Source organism: Scyliorhinus canicula, chromosome 8 (assembly GCF_902713615.1).
Source record: "Scyliorhinus canicula chromosome 8, sScyCan1.1, whole genome shotgun sequence".
In the NCBI taxonomy this organism is placed as follows: domain Eukaryota; kingdom Metazoa; phylum Chordata; class Chondrichthyes; order Carcharhiniformes; family Scyliorhinidae; genus Scyliorhinus; species Scyliorhinus canicula.
Window position 1 is genome coordinate 96693922 of NC_052153.1, and position 26965 is coordinate 96720886.

A 26965-nucleotide genomic window follows, 5' to 3' on the forward strand; every position below is an offset into this window, starting at 1 on the left:
GAAGGACAATGTTTTCTAAGGTAACTGGGCCCTGGAACACCGAGCTCAGGGGAATGTAAGAGTCCAGAAGTCAATCCTATTTAAAGCAAGAAGACGCTGTGGAACCTGGTGCTGACATTGATCCAAATGAGCAACACGATGAAGATGTTGAAGAAATGCTTTTGCAGATTGCTGATGCTTTTGTTGCTGGTGTGGTGAGTGCTGCATGTAACTAGCTTGACACCGAGGGTCAAACATGCTGGAGGCACCTTGAGCACCAGTGGAATATGTGGATGCCAGAATTTGGTTCCAATGAGATTGGGCCGTGTGGGTGGGCCTGCACAGCTGCGGCTCCTGGATGGAGAATAGCACTGATACGTGGAACAACCAACAAGTAATGCATTGGTGAATAGATCATTTCTACGACAATGTTCTGGACAACACGGTATCTCAGTGGTTAGCACTGTTGCTTCACAGCCCCAGGGTCCCAGGTTTGATTTCCAGTTTGGGTCACTGTCTGTGTGGAGTCTGGATGTTCTCCTTGTGTCTGCGTGGGTTTCCTCCGGGTGCTCTAGTTTCCCCCCAGAAGTCCCGAAAGATGTGCTGTTAGGTAATTTGGATATTCTGAACTCTCTCTCAGTGTACCTGAACAGGTGCCAGAATGAGGGACTAGGGGCTTTTCACAGTAACTTCATTGCAGTGTTAATGTAAGATTACTTGTGACAATAAAGATTATTATTATGATAAAACATTCTCAGGTGCCGGCACCAGCAGAGACTGGCCAGCAGCAGTGAGGCGTGATGGCCAAATATCTCAGTGAATTTGATGAGCTTCTCAAAGAAGTTTTGAAAAGCTCTCAATACTGTGGCTCAGGGAAGACCAATTTTTTGACCCACCAAACGTACAATGACATGATCACTATTTTGGCAGAATGGTTCAGAAACCAATTCATGAGTGAAGTAAAAGATGCCAAATACCATTCCATAATGGTTCATTCAACATCAGGTGTGAGTCAAGTGGACCAATTGATATGGATTTTAAGATATGTGACCAGTGATGTTGAAATTGTCGAGCAATTTCTTTGTTTTATTGAGCGACAATTCTGAACTTCTGAGTGTCTGAAAACAAGTTTTGGAAATCAGGGTTAGACATCAAAAATTCTATGTGCCGAGCTTCAACACTCCAGCATATATGGCAGGAAGACAAGCAAGTTTACAAGTAAAATTGAACAATGAAAGTTCCCGTGCGTTATTCATCCCTGTTTCTACTCACTCCTCAAATTTATTTTGCCATGCTATAGCTGAATCCTGTGAGGGGGCTGTACATGTTTTTGACTTTGTTCAAACCGTGTGTGCCTTTTTTTGGTTTCTACCCCTCAGTGGAATATATTGTAATCATGCTTGGAGTAAGCAAATCAAAAACATTTGACAGTCAAAAGAAATTCTGACACCAGGAGGACCGCTCGTGCAGATGCTGTTTTCGCTTTGAAAAATAACTTTGTTGACATAAAGAAAACCTCATTAGACATAGCCACATCAAATTCAGGAAAACCACATGTCAGAGCTGAAGCATATTTCTTAGCAGAGAATTTTGAAAAGCATAATATTGCTGTTTTTACTCTTTTGTGGATCTATTTACTTCAAGGAATTAGTGCTGTCAGCAAATTGCTAAAATTATTGATACATCTTTATTGAATGCTGCACAATTGTTCGTCTCACTTAAAGGTTTTATCATAGATGTTCAAAATGACAATAACTCGATGGAAACAAAGACGCTGATATTTTGGTACTTCTGATGATAAGAAGCACACAAGATACAGGAAGTAACTTTTCGATGAAACTAGTGACAATGAAATCACTTTAAAAGGGAAAGAGAAAATCATCGTTGAGACTGCCAGTCATTTGTGATACAATAATAGTGCAATTGCAAAGTAGAAATGATTCTCTGAAAAACAAAAGGCGGGATTCTCCTAATGGGCATCTGTGCCGACGCCGGATTCAAAACGGGAGTGTTTTACTCCGGCTTTGGTGCCCGTTCCGGGACCCCATTCTGCGGCACACAGGGGGCTAGGGCGGAACTGGAGCGGCCTGTGCGTCCCAGCATCGTGGCGTGATTCTCCGACCCGGCCCGGGGTCGGAGAATTCCACCCCAGATTTATTTTATATGATTTTTGACAGGGGTTACATTAAGCGAATTCTACCAGGAGGACATGGACATAAATTGTTTTGAATATTAGGTGAAAAAATTAATTTAGTTCATCGATAATGGTGAGCTCTGTGCTTCGAGATCACCAGCTGATTTGTACAGACTTGTGCATGATGGTTTGCAGGCAATCTTTCTAAATGTGGAAACCATTCTGAAAATATTTTTAACAGCTTATCGCAAATGCTTCAGTGAATGTTCTTTTTCCGTATCAAAAAGACTTAAAAACTATTTGGGAAGTCCGGTGAGTCAGTAAAATTTGACAAATTCAACAATATCGACGATTAAAAGTGAGCTTTTGTGTATTTAGTGGCTTCCGCGTTTGAGATTTGTGGGCTGGGGGTGGGTGGAGACAGGGGGGGCATGAGGTTGGGGAGAAATGAAGGTGAGCGTGGGGCCCCACAAACTGTAAATCTGCCTCCGTCCACAATGAAATGTCCTTAATTCTCGTGTAACCATCAATGCAAAACTAACCATGAGGCATGCCAATACATTTAGCTCTCTGACCAAACTAGTCTCAACAAATAATGATGATGCAGACATAAATAAAGCAAATGCAATGTGAAATAGTTGTAAATTAGATTTAAATTTGAAAAACAAAAATCCTGCGCCATCATTCTGCTCTCTAATTCTTACATTAATGGCAATGTAGTTTGGCAGGAAGGTTGTGACCATGTTGAAAAGCCTCCCTGTTTGATCAGGAAGCTCCTGGACAGCCACACCACCACCCCCTTACCCTTAACCGCTGCATTGTCAGCTGACAGTGGGTTTCAACAGTAAAAAGCATCCCTCACCGCTGAATCGCACATCTCTCCTTCGTAAGCTTGCCACATTTTAAATTTTAATTGTAGTCACATGAGAACCATCAAAAAGCAAGTACTTTCTCCGCTGTCAGGAGTGGCACGCCACATTCAAATTCCGTCCTTTGAGTCGATTGCGAGATCAATTTTATTTTATCAATCTGCTCTGGGTAGACTTTTTTTTGAAAATGCTATTTGTCAACATCAATCAACATGTGAAATCATCTGGCAGCTCATTATAGCTCATTGGAGATTTTCTAACTTTGCAGCAGACTTGGCAAAGATCTTGAAAATGTGATTAGCCAAAGAATCTAAAAGAGCAACAACACAGGTTATACTGGCTTCCACTTCATACATCCTTTGAGGTCAAGGATAGGATTAACTGAATGTGCGACTTACTCACATTGTACTCAACTACTCAAGCACCTTTAGGATTTGGAAGAAATATGAATCCCCCAGTTGATGGAAATTAAAAGCATTTTTATTTTCTCAGCAGAGCTTCCTGTTGATGGTTTTAGTGTTTTACTGAGAACAAAAAAATCATTATTTAACTTTCCTGGAAACTAGCCACAAGTTGAAGTGAAACATAAACCATCCCAGCATTACTCCAGCTAATTGACTCCTTGGAAGGGCTTAAAGCATTGTACATCCTCTGGGATATTGTCTCTTAGTAATAGGTCCGGCAACGTGATTGGCAGCGCAAGTGGCTAGTAATTAATAGCTCGCAAATGTTTTATTTACAGTTTACAAATCTGCTGTCGCTCCCTGAGAGGCATCATCTTAGGTAAATTCTGATAGCTCTATACACGAAAAGCACTGTGGGAAGCATACACGCCTGTAGGCAGAATGCAAACACCGGCTCAAGTTTGGGGGGTACAAGTTAAAGAACTGAAATATTTTGTTCATTAAGAGGAATTCTGTATGAAAGGGAGGTCAGTAGTTAATTGGTGAAGCAAATCAAATTGTGCTGGATCCTTGTCCAAATTTGCTTTTAGAAGCATGAAACGTAATGAAATTAAGAGCAAGAAACTCTATCTACCAAAAGTATTAAACTAAGGTGAATAGGCTTGAGCTAAGTAGCTTACGAACCTGTAACTGAAAATTTTCAGTGGAATGTCTGATAAACAAGTAATGGCAAAACAGGAGGTTAACTTAGCAAAATAGCTAATGCATGTTTATGTAAAATGACGAGAGACTGGAATACAGGGTACAATATGCTCACAAACTGATATTACAAGCTTAGTGAGACACATTTTCCTACATATTCTTTATCTAACATGTGTCCTTTTATTGTTTGAACCTAACAATCTATGCTGCATGAAAAATCAGAAGAGCTCACAAAAATTTATCGCACTTAACTCTTTCTGAGTAAAGGACCCGGTTGCAGAAGCAATAAAGTATGGGAAGAAAATGTTAAATGCTGGGTTCATCCAAGCCATGACTAATACATAAAATAAGTGACAGAAGCCTAGACGTTCAGAGGAAACACTTTCATCATTTGCTCATCACACCTGTCTTTGCTCCCTCCACATGAACTTTGTCTCTATGTTTACCACAAGCACTGGTGGTGCCTAATTGAATCGCTGCATAGCACAATGTAATTGATGCTAATGAAATCACTACTATCAGGAAGTACTTTGTGTAAAGTCTATAAAAGAGGGCTGCAATGCAAAAATATATAACAACAAATGTCACAATCAAGATTCCATAAAAGATAATGCTATACAATTCATGAAAGTAAATTACAAACCAGAGCCCCAACATTCCTGAGCCTTGCCATTACAAAGTTATAGCTATCCATGCACACAGGTGGGGAAGGAATTTGGATAGGACTAGTTATGCTGTGTCTCTACTCTTTGTTGACCCAGTTTAAATTCTTCCAAGGTAGCAGTAGGCATTTCTGCATCCATATATTGCCGTGCAAACATCACAGGCTTTTAGGGCGATGACAATGCTGGAGATCCTGGCAGTTCTCACTTCTTTGTCCCACCATTACCTAGACCAAATCCTGGCAGAATTGTAGCTGATATTTCTTTTAGAGAAATATCAATCAATTACCATTGGGAAAGTAGCAAACCTGAATTGAAGGTTTCAATTTTTCAGTTGGAAAAGCTAATCAACTTATGCTGCAGTGAATTGTTGCAATAATTTCCCCCTTCTCCCATTGAGGTGAGCACCCCAGTAGCACAGAAAATTATTTCACAAGAATTGTGAAGGCCTGCCCCCGATGTTGGAAAGACCATCGACTTCAGGAAGCGCAGCATTCCGTCTGCATCAATGGCTCCAAAGTGGAGATGGTCAATAGCTTTCAGTTCCTGGGGGACACCATCACCAACAGTCTGTCCTGGTCCACTCACATTGATGCAACAGTCAAGAAAGCCCATCAATGTCTCTACTTCCTACGGAAGCTAAAGAAATTTGGCATGTCTGCATCGGCTCTCACAAACTTCTACAGGTGTGCAATAAAGAGCATCTTATCCGGCTGCATCACAGGCTGGTATGGCAACTGCTCGGTCCAAGATCGCAAGAAACTGCAGAGTGTGGTGAACTCAGCCCGATGCATCACACAAGCTTACCACCTCCACATTGATTCTGTATACACCTCCCGCTGCCTCGGGAAGGCAGACAGCATTATCAGAGACCCCTCCCACCCAAGCATTACCTTCTTCCAGACCCTTCCATCAGGCAGAAGGTACAGAAGTCTGAAGACCCGCACATCCAGACATAGGAACAGCTTCTTCCCCACAGCTACAAGACTCCTCAATGACTCCCCCTCGGACTGATCTGCTCCCTGTAAGAACACTAATCACGATGCCCTATGCTGCTCTTGCTCCTGTATTTGCTTTGTTTGGCCTCTTGTTCCGCACTATAACCAATCACATTTGTCAAGGTTCTCTGTTGATTATTTTTTTGTCTACTATGTACGAACTGTGTATGTTCCCTCGGCCGTAGAAAAATACTTTTCACTGCACTTCGGCACATGTGACAATAAATCAAATCAAATCAAATCAATAGCCTTTCACAGAGCTTTCTCATAAACATTTCCAATGCAATGCTAAACGATTAATTAAGAGTAAAATGGCTAAAGGCCAGAACAGCAAACATCCGCAATGTCCACTTAGGTAGAGCGAAAGCTAGGGGAAGCACTGGGGCAGTAGTTTTGTTACTGGACCAGTAATCCAGAGACCCATCTAATGCACTGGGGACCCAGGTTCAAAATCCCAGCACGTCACATGGCAGAATCTGAACTCAGTAAAAATCTGGAATTGTAAAAAATCTAATTAAACTATTGTTGATTGTCATGAAAACTCATCTAGTTCACTCATGTCAATATCCTTTAGGTGACTCCAGACTGACAGATTCACTCTTAAATGACCTTGCAAGGCACTGAGTTCAGGGCAATTAGGGATGGACAATAAATGCTGGCCTAGCCAGTGATGCCCATATCCTATAAATGAATAATTTAAAAAAACAGTGAAATTGATTTTGGAGTGAGACCAATTTATTCCAAAAATTAAGAGATTAAAACGACTTGCATTTCAGGAACTCAGGACAACCAATAAAGTACTTTTTAAAGCATAGTCACCAGTATTATGCATTTACTGAGCTTTCAAACCCAGAATTTTTTTTTAACCTGTTGAACCTGATGCTGTGTATCATACACTTAGACCTATTTACATCATTCAATGATGCATGATTTAGTAAGGCAGACTCTGTGAGTGCCACATCAATAAACTGACACTTAGAGCAAATTTCATAACAGACCTAAATGTACAATCCTGGTAGTTGTTCGGACGACCAGATGCCAATGTTGTCCTCACTGAGTCGACTACACCCATTGAGAGGAATGCCTTTCCCATCACAAAAACTGCCATTGGCCATATGTGTGACATCAGCATTATCTTGCACATTAAGCAATTCAGCCTTCCAGTAAACATGCAAAATCCTTTCATGTTGCTATCTGTTTTCCATTGGGAATTCATAATTTTCATTGGTCAGAAGAAACAAGACATCGATTGCATCCTATTGCAAATAGGAACTGGAAACTGCAAGTTTGACAAATAACAGCAGGAGTTACCTGCATGAACCCAGCAGCAACACACTGTCTAATTGTTTTTGTAGTGCACTGTCGATTTGTTTTTATACGCATGCGCTCTAACTGCTTTTGTGCACCTGCACAGTGATTTAAAGGGCATTCTGTGTGGGAACCTTTGGGTTGATATACAATGAGATATCTAAGAGGGAACATTGCCAACTAGCTAATTATTCTAGACAAAAGGTTCTCTGGCACTGAACGTGCACTCTTGAGCCATTATGTCAGATATAAACATGCACAATGGGCGAAATTATGGCAAAATTTGTCACGAGTGTCAGGCTCTGACTGAAAATCAGCTTGTTTTTCTCCAGAAACACGGCTGACTTTTCAGACCAGATTTGGTGCACAGAAAATCTGGGGGCGTGGTTTGTGCCATCACTCATGCGGGACACAGTGGGGGCTGATAGAGCTGGTAAGGCCAGCCTCACAGAGGTTGGGGCACCAACTTTAAAGGGCGCCCTGATCTGTGCTGAAAATAAGTACCCAAATCCCCCCATGCACATGGAGGACCACCCACACAGGTTTGTAGTGACACCCCCACCACAGAAGTACTGGGGGAGACTGGGGCACCTTCCTCCTATCCCAAATCTCAAACCGCGATCTTGTCAGCACAAATCACGTTTTGGCCCTCTCACGGTATTTGGCAGCCATAACGGGATTTGCGCCTGAAGCGAACAGGGGCGCTAGGATGGCACAGTCGTTAGCACTGCTGTCCCACAGCACCAGGGACCTGGGTTTGATTCCAGCCTTGGGTGACTGTCTGTGAAGTTTGCACATTTTTCCCATGTCTACGTGGGTTTCCTCTGGGTGCTCCAGTTTTCCATCTAAAGATGTGCAGGTTAGTTGGATTTGCCATGCTAAAACAATTGCTCCTCAAGTGTCCAAAAATATGCAGGTTAGGTGGGGTTAACATCTCACCTACCCTCCATCCACACATCCAAGACAGACAAACACTGAGGGCTGGAAAGGGGTAAAAATAATAAGGATTAAGGTCAAAAGATAAGAGTCCTTGCTTCAGATGAAGAGTTCATTAAAGCACTTTCTTCACAGTATGAATGTGGATTAAAGTCTCTGGTTTATAGCCTGTAATGATCTTCCTTGCAATTAGCAATATCTTACAGCTTTTCCAGGAGAGGCCCATGCTTCACATCAGCATATTCTGCAGAGAAAGTTATCAGTTTCTGATTTTGCTTGCATCAGCCTTTTCTACAGAGAGTTGGTTCCCATGGTGACCTTTTGGTAAGAACTAGCTCGTCATTTCTGGAGAAAACAGAGTGGGAAAGAGAGAGGCTTTCTCCCTTGGATGCAAAAGCTAAACTGAAAGCTCTTTAGGTCTCTGAAACATTTAAGTTAGAACAGATCCAAACATCACAGGTTATCAGACAGAGCACCACCTTTTAGGCCAATTTGTTTCCCTCTAGCCAAATCAGTCCAACCGAGTTATCATTGATCTCTCCTACTACTGAAAAGCTCTGGTTGCATTAGAAGCACAGGCCCTGGCTTTCTTCTGCTTGAATTAAAATGGCAGGCTGCCTCAAAGACACATCTCCATAAATCAGCCATGGATGAAAAATGGAATGGCCAAAAGTAAAAGAAAGGGGAAATAAGGGGACAGGGAATAAACAGGAACAAACAGGATAGACTTTTACACACCCCAGAAGATATATGTAACAGATGCACTTCAAGACTCATGCCTGTTACCCAGAGGTCCAAATCACGTATGATCTATCCGCAATGGAAATACGGCATCACTTAATGGCTGCATGATGTTACTAATTGAAGGCTCCTCTGTTATTTCTTTGGGTTCTGAGTCAACTTTATCCCTCTCCTCTGGTCGGCTAAATGTGTCAGCTCCTTGCTCCTTCCACCATTGTCAGCCATACTTTGGTTTGATATCATTCCTCATGCATCAGCACATCAGGAAGCTAGAGGGAGCCATTACTATCAAGCCTGATTCTCCCAGGACCTGATGTCCATACACTGCCAGCTGGGGTTGTCAGATAGAAATTCAAACAAGGTTTTACAATGCTGTTTTCCTTGTTCCATAGCACTGTAGGTCAACTGTAGCCTATTGCAGCGAATTTAACATGATGGCAGAGTGACCCTTACTGATCTGTACAGCTCAACAACCTATACCGTTAACCAGCTCAACCTCCAAGGGTTGTCTTTCCACTTCTGAATTTAATTCAATAGGTCAATGCAAAAAAGCCTCCAATTTAAAGTTTAAAAAAGTCAAAGCATGGTCCATTAGTGCAAACTATCCTCATCTGTATCTTTCAGTATGTTTTTTAAGTTTAACTGCCACTTAAGTAGATGCAGATTCCAAACACATTTTCAAAACCTTTACAATCTAAAAGTACTTGACAGCTCCTAACTAGATAAAGCAACACCTTTTCCCTGGTCATCCAATTTTCTCGAGTAGTGACAGTTATTAGCTCGTAGGCAGCATAAAAGAACCTCTTATCTCAAACCCACTAACCTTAATGTGCTGTTAATAATTAGCATTCACCCAGAAACAGGAAGAGAGGGGGAAAAAAATCACAAGTTAAAGACACACGTTTGCACCGTTCATTTTTATCATAAAAATCAGATGCATTTATTAAACATCTTAAGTTTCCATCTCACAGAAACAGAAACTTTTATTCTTGGAACCAAGGATGAAAAATGCATGCCATGTAAACCATGCTTCATGTGTTTATCTGAAAACTGCTCTATTTTGTTCTATCACAATATGTAGTGGGGCAAAATAAGAATTTGAGCAACATTCAATACTTTTATTGAAACGGCCAATCATTTTGGCCCACTTATATTTCTGGATAAGAACTGAATGTACAGATGATGAAATTTCGATTGCCTCCTAACTTTAGATCAAAGGCTTTACGTACACCAGGATTTAATTTCAACATGTCTCACCTTAGAAGAAACATGGCTGGAGATGATGACTCTGCGCTACGGTGTCGTAGGTTTCAGATTGCTCTTTGTTTTAACTTTCAGCCTTTAGCTTTTCTTAAAAACACGTGTTTTTCCCCCTCTGTAAGGGCTGTTTGTTCTTTTTTCTCATGTTTTAGTTTTTTTTTTATGTTCTTTGCAATGTATTAGAGTTCTTTTCAATACATATTTTAATTAAAGTTAGATGTCTGTTATCATTCATTTATATGTAATGTTTAACAAATGACCAATGGAGTCAAAATTAATTTCTGTATGGACAATAAAGTGAATTGAATACGACAGGAAAAATATCTGAATCAAATATTACCGGAAAGTGCAGTATTTACTTTATGTCAATCCAACTCTGCAGCTAGTTAAAAATTAAAATCAAATGCAGCTGTATAAGAAATGAAATTATGGAAGACTAACATGACTAGGCAGGGTTCGGTACTTTTCAAGTCTTCAAGTTGGATTACAGCTAATAAAACAAGGCACATGCGTAGTTTAACCTATTGATCTAAAAAGACTAATTTCTAGCAATCAGTGACCCACCTTTACCACACTCTCATAATCAGTTTGGCGCTCAATGATACTTGCCAAGTCCCGCAGGTTTACAGGGGAGTTCTGGATGCCTAGTCTGCCCTTCCTTCCGATTTCAATGCCAAGCTGAACTAATACCTTTTCCCACAACAGTTTGCTGTTGTCTCAGCAGGTTTTACACTTTTATCGCGTTAAAGTATGAAAGCGCGCTAAAGTATGAAAGGACTACTGTGACTGCTGGAAGGTCAGAGTATGTCAATCCAGCAACTGACTCATGTAGAGATCAGGAATTAGGGACTTGACATTTCTTAGGAGCAGATAAAGGCTATTGGACCCAGCAAACCTGTAACTTTCAATGTCAAAATGTAATATTTTTGATAGGAAAACGACTGCGAACAGTGCAAAGAGTGTCATGATATCAACAGACATGAGGGCCATTTCGTAGAAATCACAGATATTATAGAATCCCTACAGTGCAGAAGCAGGTTATTCGACCCATCAAGTCTGCACCGACCCTCTGAAAGAGAACCCTACCGATCGGGTTGCATGACAGCCTGTTATGGCAACTGCTCGGCCCAGGACCGCAAGGAACTTCAGAGAGTCGTGAATACCGCCCAGTCCATCACACGAACCTGCCTCCCATCCATTGATTCCATCTACACCTCCCGCTGCCGGGGGAAAGCGGGCAGCATAATCAAGGATCCCTCCCACCCGGCTTACTCACTTTTCCAACTTCTTCCATCGGGTAGGAGATTCAGAAGTCTGAGAACACGGACGAACAGACTCAAAAACAGCTTCTTCCCCACTGTCACCAGACTCCTAAATGACCCTCTTGTTGACTGACCTCATTAACACCACACCCTGTATGCTTCAACCGATGCCAATGCTTATGTAGTTACATTGTATATCTTGTGTTGCCCTATTATGTATTCTCATGTATTTTCGTGAATTTTGTTTAATTCCCTTTTCTTCCATGTACTGAATGATCTGTTGAGCTGCTTGCAGAAAAATACTTTTCACTGTACCTCGGTACACGTGACAATAAACAAATCCAATCCAATCCAATCCAATCCATGCCCCCACCCTATCCCCAGCTACTCCGTAACCCCATCACTGGACAATACGGGGCAATTTAGCATGGCCAATCCACCTAACCCACACATCTTTGGACTGTGGAAGGGCACTCAGAGGAAACCCACGCAGAAATGGAGAGAACATGCAAACTCCACACAGTCACCCAAGGTAGGAATTGAACGCGGGTCCCTGGCGCTGAGGCAGCAGTGCTAACCACTGCGACTGTGCTGCCCTAATTTAATTTACAGATTTTTAAAGAAAGTTGGACAGGTATGGAACCGACACATCAGACCTGGCTGGGATCTGATATATATAGTAAATATAACTGCTTTGCAATAAACCAAGTTTTCTTTTTAACAACTTGGTTCGGATTGATTTGTGGCTGACTAAAATAACCTTCAACAGGACTACTTCTAAGCATTATGGACAGAAACTGGATTATCTCAAGGCTAGTCAGAGCCATTTAATTAGGTACCACTACAAACATCAGCACCCTTCTACATAGAAAATAACTTACTGTTTTTCGCTTGATATCATGTGCTTTTTCACTTCAATGAAGGGCTGTATCTCACACTGAGGATGAATTCCCAGGACACCAGTGTATACTGGGGGGGGGGGGGGGGGGGGGGGGGGGGGGGGGGGGGGGGGCAAGGGTGGATGGGTGTGGAGGCCTCCTCCGTTTAGCCAGCTCTCCCAATTGTAATTTTTCAGAGGATGGCGTTTTGATAAGTATGAGGCAGGACTTTCATTCATAGGCAAAAAGTGGTCCAAGTTCATAGAGCTGCTGGCCAATCGGAAGCTGGCGGTTCTGCGCACCAGCGGTGCCAAACAGGGGAGTTGGCTACTGCTCTACAAGGGTGTGGCATATGGCATATTGGACGGGCAGGAGAGAGGGTGAATTTGGGAAGACAGAACTGTGGGACGGGACCTCCGACTGACACGAGGGCCAGAGAAGGTGGCACCTCCCCCTTCATTGACCATCAGTCCACAGGGTTATACCTGCCGGGCTACACATTGGCCCATTATATTGGTGAAGTGGCAGGATGAGGCCCTTAATGCCCAATGAAGAGTCTTAGTTGAGTGGGAAACCCATGCAACGACTCCTTGGCCATCAGTAAAATCGTAATGGACAGAGTGTGGACATGACCTGTCTTTTCTTGTATTGAGGTTTTTAAAGACATCTTTTTTGTCTAAAATAGGGATTACATGCGTGATGTTGGGTGAGGATTTTGGTGGTTAACTGAAAGTCACATCCAATCATATACTTCTTTTTCATAATCAAACAGAAAAAACCGACAGATGCTAGTGTGGCCAGCCTTTAGTTTCTCCATTCATGTTCCCTGACTGTTCAGATTCTTCCTTTGCTATCAAACTCATATTGTGCCATTAACTATAAGTATGGTTAGTGATCTTTATTTAAACTCTGTAAATCTATCTCACAGAAGTAAATAAAAATACTGGGAATTGTTTAACTTCACAAAGAAAAGAGAAATCATTTTAAGGATTGTGGACAATGGTATAATAATAATTTCCTTATAGCAAATGCAATGTTACTTTTATTTTCTCTGCAGTTTTTGTGAATTGTATGCACATTGAGACAAAGGATCCTGGGCTGGATTCTCCACCCCGCCACGCCACCTTTCTGTTTCAACCCGTCGGCGGGATGCTCCATTTCGCCAACTGGTCAATGGGGTTTCCCATTGTGGGGCAGCCCCACGCCATCGGGGAACCCTCGGGCTGCCGGCAAAACGGAGCATCCCGCCGGCGGAGAATCCAGCCCCATATTTCTGAACAGAACAATGCCTCACTTGGACATGCAGCAGCAACAAAGCGCCCACAAATAAAGTTCCTGTTAATTCATCACAGCCTTTGAAAAAAACACCATAATTGTGATGCGACATTTTTCATTTCAATGGTATTTCCCTTTATGGAATGAGAAGGTAATAGAATTTGTATCACAGCTGGTATATCAATAAATTAGCATAAAATGAAATCATCAAAAAATTAACATTAATTATAACATTAATTTTCCAAAATCGTAACTATCAAGATAAACACCACTAAAGCAGGCAGTCATTGATAATTCATCTCTTCTTGTTTTGGAGTGACAGACATCTAGCACCACATTGATAAGAATGAGTTAATGTTCTATTTGTGCTGTTCTATAAACATCCAATTATAGGGTATCAGCAATCCCTGTAGTACAATCGAATCTTGATTTTGTGACATAAAATCATAAGAATTATAACGGTGCAAAAGAAAACAAGCCAGTATAAAACCATCCAGCATCAATGACTGGGCATCCTAATTTACAGATCTACTTGCCTATTTTCCGACCTGTAGGCACCAAAAAATTCAGCCCAGGACGCTTGAGGCATCTTACCAAATTCACGCTCGATAATCTACCAAATTGACGATATTTGAAAAAAAGACAATGCAAAAAAACTCAACATGGTACTTTGTTAACAGGGCAGCGGTGGCGCAGTGGTTAGCACTGATGCCTCACGCGCCGAGGACCTAGGTTGGATCCTGGCCCCGGGCAGGGCCGGCTCAAGGCACCGGCAACTCGGGCAGTCGCCCGGGGCGCCACGTGCTAGGGGGCGCCAGAGACTCGGGTCCCGCGCATGCGCAGTTGGGCCGGTGCCAACCAGCGCATGCACGGTGGCCGCCCTCCCCCAGGGCTGCCCCCCCCCCTCGGTCTGCCCCCTCGGTCCGCCCCCCCCCCCCCCGGCTCGGTCCGCCCCCCCCGGCTCGGTCCGCTCCCCTCGCCCCCCCCTCGGTCTGCTCCCCCCGCCCCCCCCTCGGTCCGCTCCCCCCGGGCCCCGCCCCCCCTCGTTCCCCCCCGGCCTCCCCCCCGGCCCCGCCCCTGCCCCCCCCGGCCCCGCCCCACCCCCCGGCCCCCCCCCCAGGGCGCCGAAGTTCAGCTTGCCCGGGGCGCCAGCAACCCTAGGGCCGGCGCTGGCCCCGGGTCACAGTTTGCACATTCTCCCTGTCTCTGCGTGGGTCTCCCCCAACAATACAAAATATGTGTAGGCGAGGTGGATTGGCCGCACTAAATTGCCCCTTAAGTAGATAAAAAGAATTGGTTACTCTAAATTTATTTTTTTTAAATGGTATTTTATTAACATCTATTATTTATTTGGTAGGGGACATAATATGCAGATAATAATGAGATATTGGGCCAAATTCTCACATATTGAAACTAAGTGTGGTGGCGTGCGGCTCTCACAGCACCTTTCCCGTTGGCCAGAATGGCAGGATCCCAAGCCAAATGATGCACTTGCAAACCTATTCACTATGCACAGGAATGTTCCCTTCTGGGTCACTTAGCGGGCTGGTAGCTGGTTTGTCTGCCTGGTGCAGGTTGAAAAGGTCCCGGCACCATATTTAAATACCAGTATAGCACAATCATATCACTCTCTCCAACCCACCTGTCTTCGCCAGACTGTGCCGCAACTCAGGGGGAAAAGGTTAGTAGCTTCAGGAAGAGATCTGTCCCTCAATTAAATTATCTTCCCCCCAAGCCCATCACTTGCAAAGCACCCATGCCCCATTTGGACTCCTACCCACCACATCTGGAGTTCTTGTGCATCTCCTTTTAGTAAACAACGTGATTTCCCTTAGTCCCCCTTGTTTGTAACCTTTTTGGGGTCTAGCTTCCCTCCCCTTGGTCTTCCCTCTGCCCTCCATTGTTCAGCATCCGAATCCACCTCCTTGCCCGTTTGCATGCCATCATGAGCCCTCACCCAAAGCCCTGCATTGCACAGCCTTCACCTCGCAATCCACTCCCAGTTGAACTTCAGACCTCTGTTGCAGTGGCTGCATGAGTCCCGCAGCAGAGTCATGTCCAGATGGACACTAGTGTGTGGCACCAGAGGGCAAGGAGACCCCCATACTCAAGGTGCAGTACTGATGTGAGGCGGTGACACAGGAGGGTCCATGGGTCCAGCGGCACAGTACTGTCCATGAATACCAGCTCAGCATGGAATTGGAGGGCAGGAACAAGTCCACCCTGGCACAGTGGTGTGCAGCGCATCAGGAACAGCGCAGCACTATGAAGTACTGAACTCCACCTTAAAATCTCGTGAACTAAGGGCTGCTTTGTGCACGCCACTCACCGAATCACAGAATTGGTAATGCTGCAAAAGGAGGCCATTTGACCCATCGTGTCTGCACTAGCTCTCCAAATGGGCATAATGGCATTCGTACCATTCATCTGCCTTTTCTCCGTACCTCACACTCATTGGAAATCGTGTTTTGGATCAATGTAATTTCACGCTGGTGAAACGTCTGATGGGATACCAGCGGGAAGCTGATTTAATGAGCATTCATGAGACGCAGATGCATGAAAATTGTGTTCACGCCACCATCCAGTGGGAAGACCTACCAGCCACTAACCTGCCATTGGGAGAATTACTAAACGATTTTATGCCAGCAGGTTCCTGGTTTTTTAATCCCGCTACATTTTCCACTCCCGCCCACCAACAAACCTGCCTCAGGTGGGATGGGAGAATTTTGCACACTATATTTCTTATATCTACTCAGAGATAAAAATAATCTGTGAACTTACTTATACTTTGGCAATATTATGCCACCAAGGCATGATCCACAAATAGAAAACATCATCGCAACTATCCCATTCCAGAAGCCCAGCTCTGATGCAGAAAAACCATGCTCAAGTAAAAAGAGTGGAAACATGCTCACGGAACCCTGTTCTCCTGGAAATAGAAATAAAAATTGATGCATAAATCAGTGGAATAATACAGTAATTTGGCAACAATCAATGAGAATGTCTTCTGGCTTGCGTGAAAATATTCAAATAATTTAAAACATTGGGAAAACCATGACCTTTAAATTCATTATTGCTTTCATCACTAATGTGATGTTTAGGCCATCTTTTTTGATCAAAATGGGGGTTACGGGTGGTGGAAGGGGGTGGTTATCTGAAAGTCACATCCAATCATAATCTTCTTTTTCATAATCAAACAGAAGAAAACAACAGATGTTAGTGTGACCAGCCTGTAGTTTCTACACTTGTATTCCCTGACTGTTCACAGATTCTTCATTTGCTATATAACTTGTATTGTGCCATGATCTTTATTTAAACTCTGCAAATCTTTCTCACAGACTTACATTGAAAATACTGGGAACAATTTAACTTCACAAAGAAAAGAGAAATCAATTGACCGGTCTTGGTCAACGGTAAGGTATAATAATTATCTCCTTATAACCAGTGCAAAGTTACTTTTATTTTCTCTGCAGTTTTTGTCAATTTTGTGCAAATCAAGAAAAAGGATCATATTTCTGAACAGATCAATGCCATGCTTGGACATGCAGCAGCAGCATCAAGCGCCCATAAATAAAATTCCCTTTAATTCATCACAACCTTCGAGAAAAACTGCCCTATCGTAGTGTGACATTTTTCATTTCAATGGATTTTCCCAGTGTAGCCATCGAAGATGGCCACTAACGAACACAAAATGGAAGACTGCAAAGAGTGCAGGGAAAACGGACATGTTAAAGAGCAAACAGCTTGCAGAGTAATTATGCATTGAGACAATTGCAGAAACCGGTTTCCCGACAGCTGCAGAGATCAGGCAGCGTTGTAAATGGAAAGCCGTTAGCATATTAATGAGGTGATACCGGGCCTGTCCCAGGTACAATGGACACAAATTAAGTATCAATCGATACATTCTATAGCACACCAGACACGGTGGAGCCAGAGAAGCCCAGGACAATAAGTCCTAAGAACCGCCCCAGCGATCAAGGAACGGCCCTAGGATTGGGGGGTTCAAACTATATCGATTGGGAAGAGGCCCAATCGATCTCCAGCAGGTGAGGGAGCACGCCCAAAGGGGCGCGGACCCCCTGGGACCTATAAAAGGTCCCACACATGGTTCAGTCTCCTGTCTCCGGCCTCCGACTCCAGCCTCCAGACCCTGTCTTCTACATCAGCCGTCGAGCAGCAGCCGCCAATACGTAAGTACCTAAACAACAACCGCTACCTGAAACCGGCATTACTGACACCCTTGCCGACTGATAGTGATCCGAAGCCTGCAGACCAGACCAAAGGCCTTGTTCCCTGACCTCACAGTTCCTTCTTAGCTAAGGATTAGTTGTTTAGTGGTAGAAGTAAGTTTAATCTTTAGCGTGTGCGTGAGTGTTATTATAATTGTGTTATAATAAACTCTAATTGTTTCGGACTTACTAATTGGTGTACAGCTTTATTGCTTTGAACTTGACCTTGATACTTGTGGCGGTGTCTTTACGGCACCTGGCGACTCAAGAGCTTAGAACGTGAAACAGAGCCAAAGCGAGTGTTAAGCAAACTCACCCAAAACAAGCAACACCTTTATGAACTTGTACGACAGCTGATATAACAATACATTGGTATAAAATGAAATCATCTGAAAATTAGGGTATTTCATTAATTATACTCTCTTGCAAAATTACAACTTTCAATATAAACACCACTAAAAGCACTCAGTCACTGCTAATTCATCCCTTCTTGACTTGGGAGTCACAACCATCCAGCACCTCATAGGGAAGAACGAGTTGACCTACTTGTGCTGTTATATAAATGTCCGATCGTAGGGCATTGTAGTTCTCGGAGTTATTCACTTCAGTCGAAAGAATAGAAAAGCAGAATATTGTCTAAAAGATACAATGTTCTAAAAGACTTGTAAGAAGTCTTACAAGCTCTGGAACTTCCGGTGGCGGCGATGAGCAGTTAAGCCGCACATTCGGCGGCTCCCGCGGAGAACGGACTTTGGGGCTCTTTTCAGGGCCCCCAACGGAGCTGTAGCGGCAAACCCCAACGGGGGAAGAGGGCAGTAGTCGACTCCAACGGTCCCATGTTCCGGACCAGGAGTGGGGCAGAGAAAAAGCCGAAGAAAGCACCTCTGGAAAAACGGGGCAGGAAGATAAAATGGCGGCCGGCGGAGACCTCGAGGAGCTGAGGAAGTGGGTCCAGGAGCAGCAGGCAACTCTGCTGCGCTGCTTCCAGGAGCTGAAGTTGGAGCTGCTGGAGTCCCTGAAGGTAACTAACAGGGAACTGATGGAGACCCAGACAGCCCAGGGGGCTGCGATCCGGGAGCTGCAGCAGCAGGCCTCCGAAAGGGAGGATGAGGTCGTGGCCGTGGCGGGGAAGGTGGAGATGCACGAGGCGCTCCATAAAAGATGGCAGGAGCGGTTCGAGGAGCTGGATAACCGGTCGAGGAGGAAGAATTTGCGGATCCTGGGCCTCACGGAGGGGCTGGAGGGGTCGGACCTAGCGGCCTATGTGGTGATTATGTTAAACTCGTTGATGGGGGCTGGGTCCTTCCAGGGGCCCCTGGAGTTGGAGGGGGCCTACAGAATTCTGGCTAGGAGGCCCAAGCCGAACGAGCCGCCGCGGGCGGTGTTGGTGAGGTTTCATCGGTTCGTGGATCGTGAGTGTGTGCTCTGGTGGGCCAAGAAGGAGCGGAGCAGCAAGTGGGAGAACACGGAGGTGCGGATCTTCCAGGACTGGAGTGCGGGGGTGGCGAGGCGGAGGGCCGGGTTTAACCGGACGAAGGCGGTGCTCCACAGGCGGAGTGCGAAGTTCGGCATGTTGTAGCCGGCGCGTCTGTGGGTCACCTATAAGGATCGGCACCATTATTTTGAGTTCCCGGAGGAGGCGTGGGCCTTTGTGCAAGCCGAGAAATTGGACTCAAACTGAGGGTCTAGGATGGGGGATGTTGTATAATACTGTATTTGTATTTGCTTGGTTTAGTGTAAGAAGTGGGTTGGCCTTAGGGTGGGTGGGGTGATGTCGTACTGTTTTTTCCATGTGGGTTTTTAAGCAGGGATCGGGTGGACGGGTTCGGGCAGAGGGGTAAACGGGGAGTTCGGGGAGTTGGTGGGGGGGGACTGACAATGGGAGTGGCCCTGGAGGAGGCGGGGACCGGCAGGGCGAAAGCGCGGGCTTTCTGCGGGTTTCCCGCGCTGGGAGATGGTGGGGCGGGGTCGGAGCTGAGAAGCGCGGGTCGTTGCTGGCTGTTTTCTTTACCCGCGCAAGAGCGGGGGGATTGCTGGGGGAGAGGGTAGCCTTCAGGCCAGATTTGACCTATTGACGACCAAAAAGGCGGAAGCTCAGTGGAGGAAAGCACAGGGGGCGGTGTATGAATACGGGGAGAAGGCGAGCAGGATGCTGGCACACCAGCTCCAAAAGCGGGACGCGGCCAGGGAGATTGGGGGAGTGACGGATAAGGCTGGGAAGGTGGTGCGGAGGGGAGTAGATGTTAAGGGGGTCTTCAGAGACTTCTATGGGGAACTGTACCGGTCGGAGCCCCCGGTGGAGGGGGGTGGAATGGGGCGCTTCTTGGACAAGCTGCGATTCCCGAGGGTGGAGGAGGAGCAGGTGGAGGGACTAGGGGCGCCGATTGAGCTGGAGGAGGTGGTCAAAGGGATAGGGAGCATGCAGTCGGGGAAGGCGCCGGGGCCGGACGGGTTTCCGGCGGAATTTTATAAAAGGTATTTGGACCTGTTGGGCCCCCTGTTGGGCCGGACCTTTAACGAGGCAAGGGAGGGGGGGGCTTTGCCCCCAACTATGTCACGGGCGCTGATTTCCTTGATCCTGAAGCGGGACAAGGACCCTCTGCAGTGCGGATCATATAGGCCGATTTCGCTGCTGAGCGCCGATGCTAAGCTGCTGGCAAAGATCCTGGCCACTAGAATAGAGGATTGCGTGCCCGGGGTCATCCATGAGGACCAGACGGGGTTTGTGAAGGGAAGGCAGCTGAATACAAACGTACGAAGGCTCCTCAACGTTATTATGATGCCGGCTGTGGAAGGGAAGGCGGAGATAGTGGTGGCATTAGATGCGGAGAAGGCCTTCGATAGGGTTGAGTGGGAGTATTTGTGGGAGGTGTTGGAGAGGTTTGGGTTTGGGGAGGGATTTATCCGGTGGGTGAGGCTGCTCTACGAGGCCCCGATGGCGAGTGTAGCCACAAATAGGAGGAGGTCGGAGTACTTTCGGCTGCACCGGGGGACGAGACAGGGGTGCCCCCTGTCCCCCTTGCTCTTCGCGTTGGCAATTGAGCCCCTGGCCATGGCATTGAGGGAGTCAGGGAACTGGAGAGGCCTGGTGCGGGGTGGGGAGGAGCATCGAGTGTTGCTTTATGCTGACGACCTGTTGCTGCATGTGGCGGACCCGGTGGGGGGGGGGGATGCCGGAGGTGATGAGGATTCTTAGTGAATTTGGGGCTTTCTCGGGGTACAAGTTGAACTTGGGCAAGAGTGAGGTGTTTGTGGTACATCCGGGGGATCAAGAGGAGGGGATTGGTAGGCTCCCATTGAAGCAGGCAGGGAAGAGCTTCAGGTCCCTAGGGGTCCAGGTGGCGGGGAGCTGGGGGGCCCTGCACAAGCTCAACCTCACAAGGTTGGTTGAGCAGATGGAGGAGGAGTTTAAGAGGTGGGATATGTTACCGCTGTCACTGGCGGGGAGGGTGCAATCCGTTAAGATGACGGTGCTCCCGAGGTTTTTGTTCCTGTTCCAGTGCCTTCCCATCCTTATCCTGAAGGCCTTTTTTAGGAGGGTCAATAGGAGTATCACGGGATTTGTGTGGGCGCATGGGACCCCGAGCGTTAGAAGAGTGTTCCTGGAACGTGGCAGGGATAGGGGGGGGCTGGCGTTGCCCAACCTCTGTGGGTTGGTGCGATGGTGCGTAAGTGGGTAATGGACGAGGAGGGGGCAGCATGGAAGAGGATGGAGGCGGCGTCTTGTGTGGGCACGAGCTTGGAGGCGCTAGTAACGGCGCCGTTGCCGCTCCCTCCCACGAGGTATACCACGAGCCCGGTGGTGGCGGCTACCCTCAAAATTTGGGGGCAATGGAGATGGCACAGGGGAGAAATGGGGGGCTCGATGGAGGCCCCGATACGGGGTAACCATCGGTTTGTCCCAGGGAGCATTGATGGCGGATTTCTGGGCTGGCACAGGGCAGGGGTTAGGAGGTTGAGGGACCTGTTTGTGGAGGGGAGGTTCGCGAGCTTGGGGGAGTTAGAGGGGAAGTTTGGGCTCCCCCCGGGGAACATATTTCGGTACATGCAGGTTAGGGCGTTTGCCAGGCGGCAGATGGAGGGGTTCCCCTTCTTGCCCCCACGTGGGGTACGGGACAGTGTGCTCTCAGGGGTGTGGGTTGGAGGAGGGAGGATTTTGGACATATACCGGGTAATGCAGGAGGTAGACGAGGCCTCGGTGGAGGAACTGAAGGGTAAATGGGAAGAGGAGCTGGGTGAGGAGATTGAGGAGGGGACGTGGGCGGATGCCCTGGAGAGAGTGAATTCCTCCTCTTCCTGTGCGAGGCTTAGCCTCATACAGTTCAAGGTGCTGCATAGGGCCCACATGACTGGGTCGAGGATGAGTAGGTTTTTCGGGGGCGAGGACAGGTGTGCTAGGTGCTCGGGGAGCCCAGCGAACCACGCCCATATGTTTTGGCCGTGGCCAGCGTTGGGGGAGTTTTGGAAGGGGGTAGCAAGGACGGTGTCGAGGGTGGTGGGATCCAGGGTCGAGCCAGGCTGGGGACTCGCAATTTTTGGGGTGGCAGTGGAGCCGGGAGTGCAGGAGGCGATAGAGGCCGGTGTTCTGGCCTTTGCGTCCCTAGTAGCCCGGCGGAGGATCTTGCTCCAATGGAAGGATGCGAGGCCCCCAAGCGTGGAGGCCTGGATCAATGATATGGCGGGGTTCATTAAATTGGAGAGGGTGAAATTTGCCCTGAGAGGATCAGTACAAGGGTTTTTCAGGCGGTGGCAGCCTTTCCTGGACTTCCTGGCGGAACGGTAGGGAAATAGGCCGACAGCAGCAGCAACCCGGCCGGGGTGGGGGGGGGGGTTTGGATTGGGGGGAGGGAGAACTGTGGACATGGGTCTGTGGGGTGTGGTGGGTGCTATCTCTTTCCCTTTTGTTGTTTGGGTGATGTTTTGTTTTTTTTTTTCTTTTTCCTTTTGTTTGAAGTTGCTCTTGAAGTTGGGGGGGTATTGTTCTTGGGGTGTTATCGCGGTTGTTTGTTAATAGAGTTAAGATGTTTATATTTTGTAAAAATTATTTATATAAAAAAAAAGTCTTACAACACCAGGTTAAAGTCCAACATGTTTGTTACGAATCAAAAGACTTGGGTTGGGACTTTCTAACATGTGTTTTCTGGAGGCCGAGGCAGTTCCCCATTTGCTGGCTGTGGAATCCTCAGGTCCCACCGAGATCTATGGAGTTTTGTATGGCACATCCGCTCTGCTGTGGGGGAACCCACCATGCCCCCCCCCCCCCCCCCCTTTCAGTGGGAATAGAAGATCTCGCCCGCAGGACGTGCTGGAAAATCCCACCTTTGGGTGCGCATGTACAAAGAATGCAGAGAATTAGCACTCAGGTGCAGCTTGCAATTAGGGAGTCAAGTTGACCTTTATTGCAAAGGGATTGGAGCGTAGGAATAAATAACTTGTACAGCATTCTGGTGAGACAACATCTGGAATATTGTATGCAGTTTTGTTCTCTGCAGTTAAGAAAGGATTTATTTGCCCTGGAGGCGGTACAAAAAAGATTCCCTAAATTGGTTCCTGGGATGAGGAGGCTGCCCTATTTTGAGATGCTGAGAAAATTGGGCTTATACTCTCTGGAGTTTAGAAGAATGAGAGTTGGTCCCATGGTAATCTACAAAATTCAGAAAGGGCTTGATAGGGTTAATGCTGAGATGCCCCCGGAGGGATACTCACGACAGCCTTACATCTGGCCAAACCTGTTGTGAATCTCACTAATGTGACATCATTTCAGCGAGGTATGAATATTTAGTGAGGGGGGGAATCAATGTGGTGGGGGCCCACTAATAATATTTAAATTAATTTAAAACTATTAAAATTAGATTCACACCCTTTGTGGTTCCCCGATCCCGCAGACGGTGCATGCGAGCTCACAATCCCCCTCACAGTGTCCAATGTTAAATATGATTATGCAATTGAACAATCTTTGCTAAATAATCCTCATTGTGCTAAAAATTACACTCTCAACCAATTTAAAATTTCCAGTCAGGCTAGCAGTGTGTATTTGCGTGTACTGGAAGCTACAAATATTAATACAGAGGGCCCTATTCATTGCTGACAGAAATAACACAAACAAATTGCGCCTGTTCAGCTAAACAAAATAAGTGATAGCGATTTGCTTTTTTGTTCCTTAGGGCATGTCTTGATTAATCAGAGTCAAGCAATCTGGTTTAAATTTTCAAACATCGCTTAGCAGTTAACTGCCAGTCACTATTAACTGGTGCATCACCATGGCGACGTATCTACTAATCACAGCCCACTTGCCACCTAATCCGCACTCTCTTCTTACAAAGATTAAAGTTGTTGTTTCCCCTGACATTGGTATTCTTGTTAATTGTCCTGATGAGTGTAAGATGAAAAGCTTTGACAAAATGTCTTTTATAAGCAATAAAGCAAAAACCTACTCCTGAAATTTCCTTAAATGCTGGCAATTTTGTAAATGTAGTAATCGAGGAAGATTACCTGATGGGCGACTATTTTTAGTAATCCATCTGGTGCTGTTGTAATTGTGGATTTTTGGATTACTGCTAAATTCTGGCCCCATTGGTCACAGAGGCTGCAATTGGGACTTGTAACATGGTACTACGATACAGTACATTAACTGTGCGACAGACATAAAGAAAAAGTAATCCCTGCACAGTAATCCCCTTCTGGTACCTTACTCGTATTATGGTCTAATGACGGAAAATTACTTCACTCAACTAAGATTTACTATAATCAGTTTCTGTGTATTTCACTGTTACACATTATTCTTCGAATCAGATTAGCCAGTCACACCTCTTTAAATCTTCTCTCAAATACATTACATTCTTTATTAATACCAATGCTGGGGCAAAAATTATTTTTCTGTGTCATAATAGCTTCCCCTGGTGGACCTATAGTGAACTTCAAGCTTGAGACTTTCCTATTTCATGCTTTGGTCTCAACTGCATGTATTAAATCTAACCTTTTTAAGATCATATTTTCAAGTTTTGGGACAAATATAACATTAAAAAGCAAGTGCCGATATGAAATATAAGTCCACTCTTAAATGCGATTGGAAAAAGTGATGCATTGGATTGTCAGTATACTTGTATTCAGTTCTGGCCTTAACAACTATGAGCTAACACAGTTACCCAAGATTGACTAAAACCTGTATTATAACTTTATGAGGCATATCGCTATTTCCACTGACCTATCAATGTCCATCAGTTTCTCCAGGTGGACAAATACTATTTTTTTGGCTAGATTATGCTGGCTACTGACACTAAATGCAGAGTCTCAGGCTTAATCATGTGTTCAGTATACACATGCCTGCAAATAAATAGGAGGGTTATGAGCTTCGGAAGAATAAGATGTACTCAGATCAGTCCTCCATAACTTAAGCACAGACCAGAATATTTTGCAATGTCACATTCCCATCCTCCCTGAACTCAGAATGTTTTAAGGCATGTCAGAATTTGCTGGAACAGGAAGTACCCGGTTAGTTAGACTTTCTGCATCATACTTCACCGAGAAGTTGGGTAAACAGGATTGAAAGAACAAAAGCTCTTCTTGGTGGATGAGAAAGAATGTGGAGATAAAATGGAAAGACAAATATATATATATATGAGAAACTGAGAAAAGACAAGGGCCAAGACTAAAGTTCGGCCATGACTAAAGTTGGAGGTTTCGTCTGAGAACAAGGGTTGGGGAAGTGTTGATGTGGGGAAACAGCAGAGATTGTTCAATAAATAGTTTTCATCTTAGTGAAATAAACAGGAGCTCCTCGCACTTTTGTTGCGGCGAAGATAGAGGAAGAGTGGTTTAAGCTGATAATTGGAGATAGAAAACAGGGAGCCAGGGATAATATTTTCCCCTTAAATACTTGGAGAGTAGTGAGGTTGGGCAGCAAACATGATTATTTTTTAGTGGACAGTACCTTACAACTGTGGCTGGGGTTTTCTGGCCACACAAGCTGTTGGGATCCTCTGGACTCGCCAAAACTCAATAGACTTTTAACTAGCCTGCCACATCCCCCATGGTGGGTCCCACCACAACAGCGCCGCAAAATCCTGGCTTACATTTTTAATAAATTTCAATTTTACCTTTTGGACCACTTTGATTGTGTCCATTTCCTGTATCTGATTAGCACTGCCGCCTCACAGCGCCAGGTCCAGGTTTGATTCCAGCCTCAGGGCGACTGTCTGTGTGGAGCTTGCACATTCTCCCCTGTGTCTACTTGGTTCCCTCCGGGTGCTCCGGTTTCCTCCCACAGTTCAAAGATGGGCAGGTTAGGTGGATTGGCCATGCTAAATTGCCCTTAGTGTCAAAAAGGTTAGGTCGGGTTACTGGGTTCGGAGGATAGGGCGGGTGCGTGGGTCTAGGTAGGGTGCTCTTTCAGAAGGTCAGTGCAGACACTATGGGCCAAATGACCTCCTTCTGCACTGTAGTGAATCTATGATCCTATGATCTGCGCCTCACAATTAACCTGTCTCTTTAATTTGGGCAAAATATCATCAACCTAAATTATTGGTCGCGATTCAATTGAATCGCCATGCCCAACTTGGTGGTGACAAGGCCATGAATTTCACGAGAGATCTCTCGAGAGATTCTCGACTCTTGAGATCTTTCGCGAGATTCAACCGAACCTTGCGAGACATTGTGATCTGGATCTCGCCCTCACTGAGCAAGAACCAGATCAGCATATTTAAATACGTTGTACGGCTTATTTAACTATGCTTGCACCAAATCTTCCCGGGCCCAGGAACTAATGGTCTCGCCAGCGAGGCTTCAGCCGGGCACTGTTTAGTCTGGACCCACACAAACGTCAACCAGGCCGAACGGCACCTGGGGGGTTTCCAAGGCCTTTGGACACCCCTGGGAAGCTGGGGACAGGACAGGTGGTCATCTGGCTCTCCTTCTGGCACCCCGGCAGCTTGGCACTGATGGGGTGCTTGGGTTGCACTGCCAAGCTGGCTGGGGAATTGCCAGACTGTCCAGGTGGCAGTGCAAGGGTGCCCACGTGCCAGGGTGGCACTGCCAAGGATCTGGGCCTGCTTGGATTGGATTTGATTTGTTTATTGTCACGTGTACCGAGGTACAGTGAAAAGTATTTTTCTGCAAGCAGCTCAAAAGATTATTCAGTACATGGAAGGAAAGGGAATTAAACAAAATTCAAGAAACTACAAGAAAATACATGAGAATACATAATAGGGCAACACAAGATATACAATGTAACTACATAAGCATTGGCATCGGATGAAGCATACAGGGTGTAGTGTAAATGAGGTCAGTCAATAAGAGGGTAATTTAGGAATCTGGTGACAGTGGGGAAGAA

At 45.7% G+C, this 26965-nt stretch overlaps 1 protein-coding gene across 5 annotated transcripts in view; it reads right to left on the bottom strand.

The window, feature by feature from the left end:
- Positions 1–26965, bottom strand: part of mfsd3 (major facilitator superfamily domain containing 3) — a 138278-nt gene that overhangs the window by 84913 nt on the left and 26400 nt on the right. For all 5 annotated transcript variants that reach the window (XM_038804957.1, XM_038804961.1, XM_038804960.1 and 2 more), the window contains exon 3: positions 16190–16337. In XM_038804957.1, coding sequence (XP_038660885.1) covers positions 16190–16337 — 148 coding nt within the window. The remainder of the gene's footprint in view (positions 1–16189; positions 16338–26965) is intronic.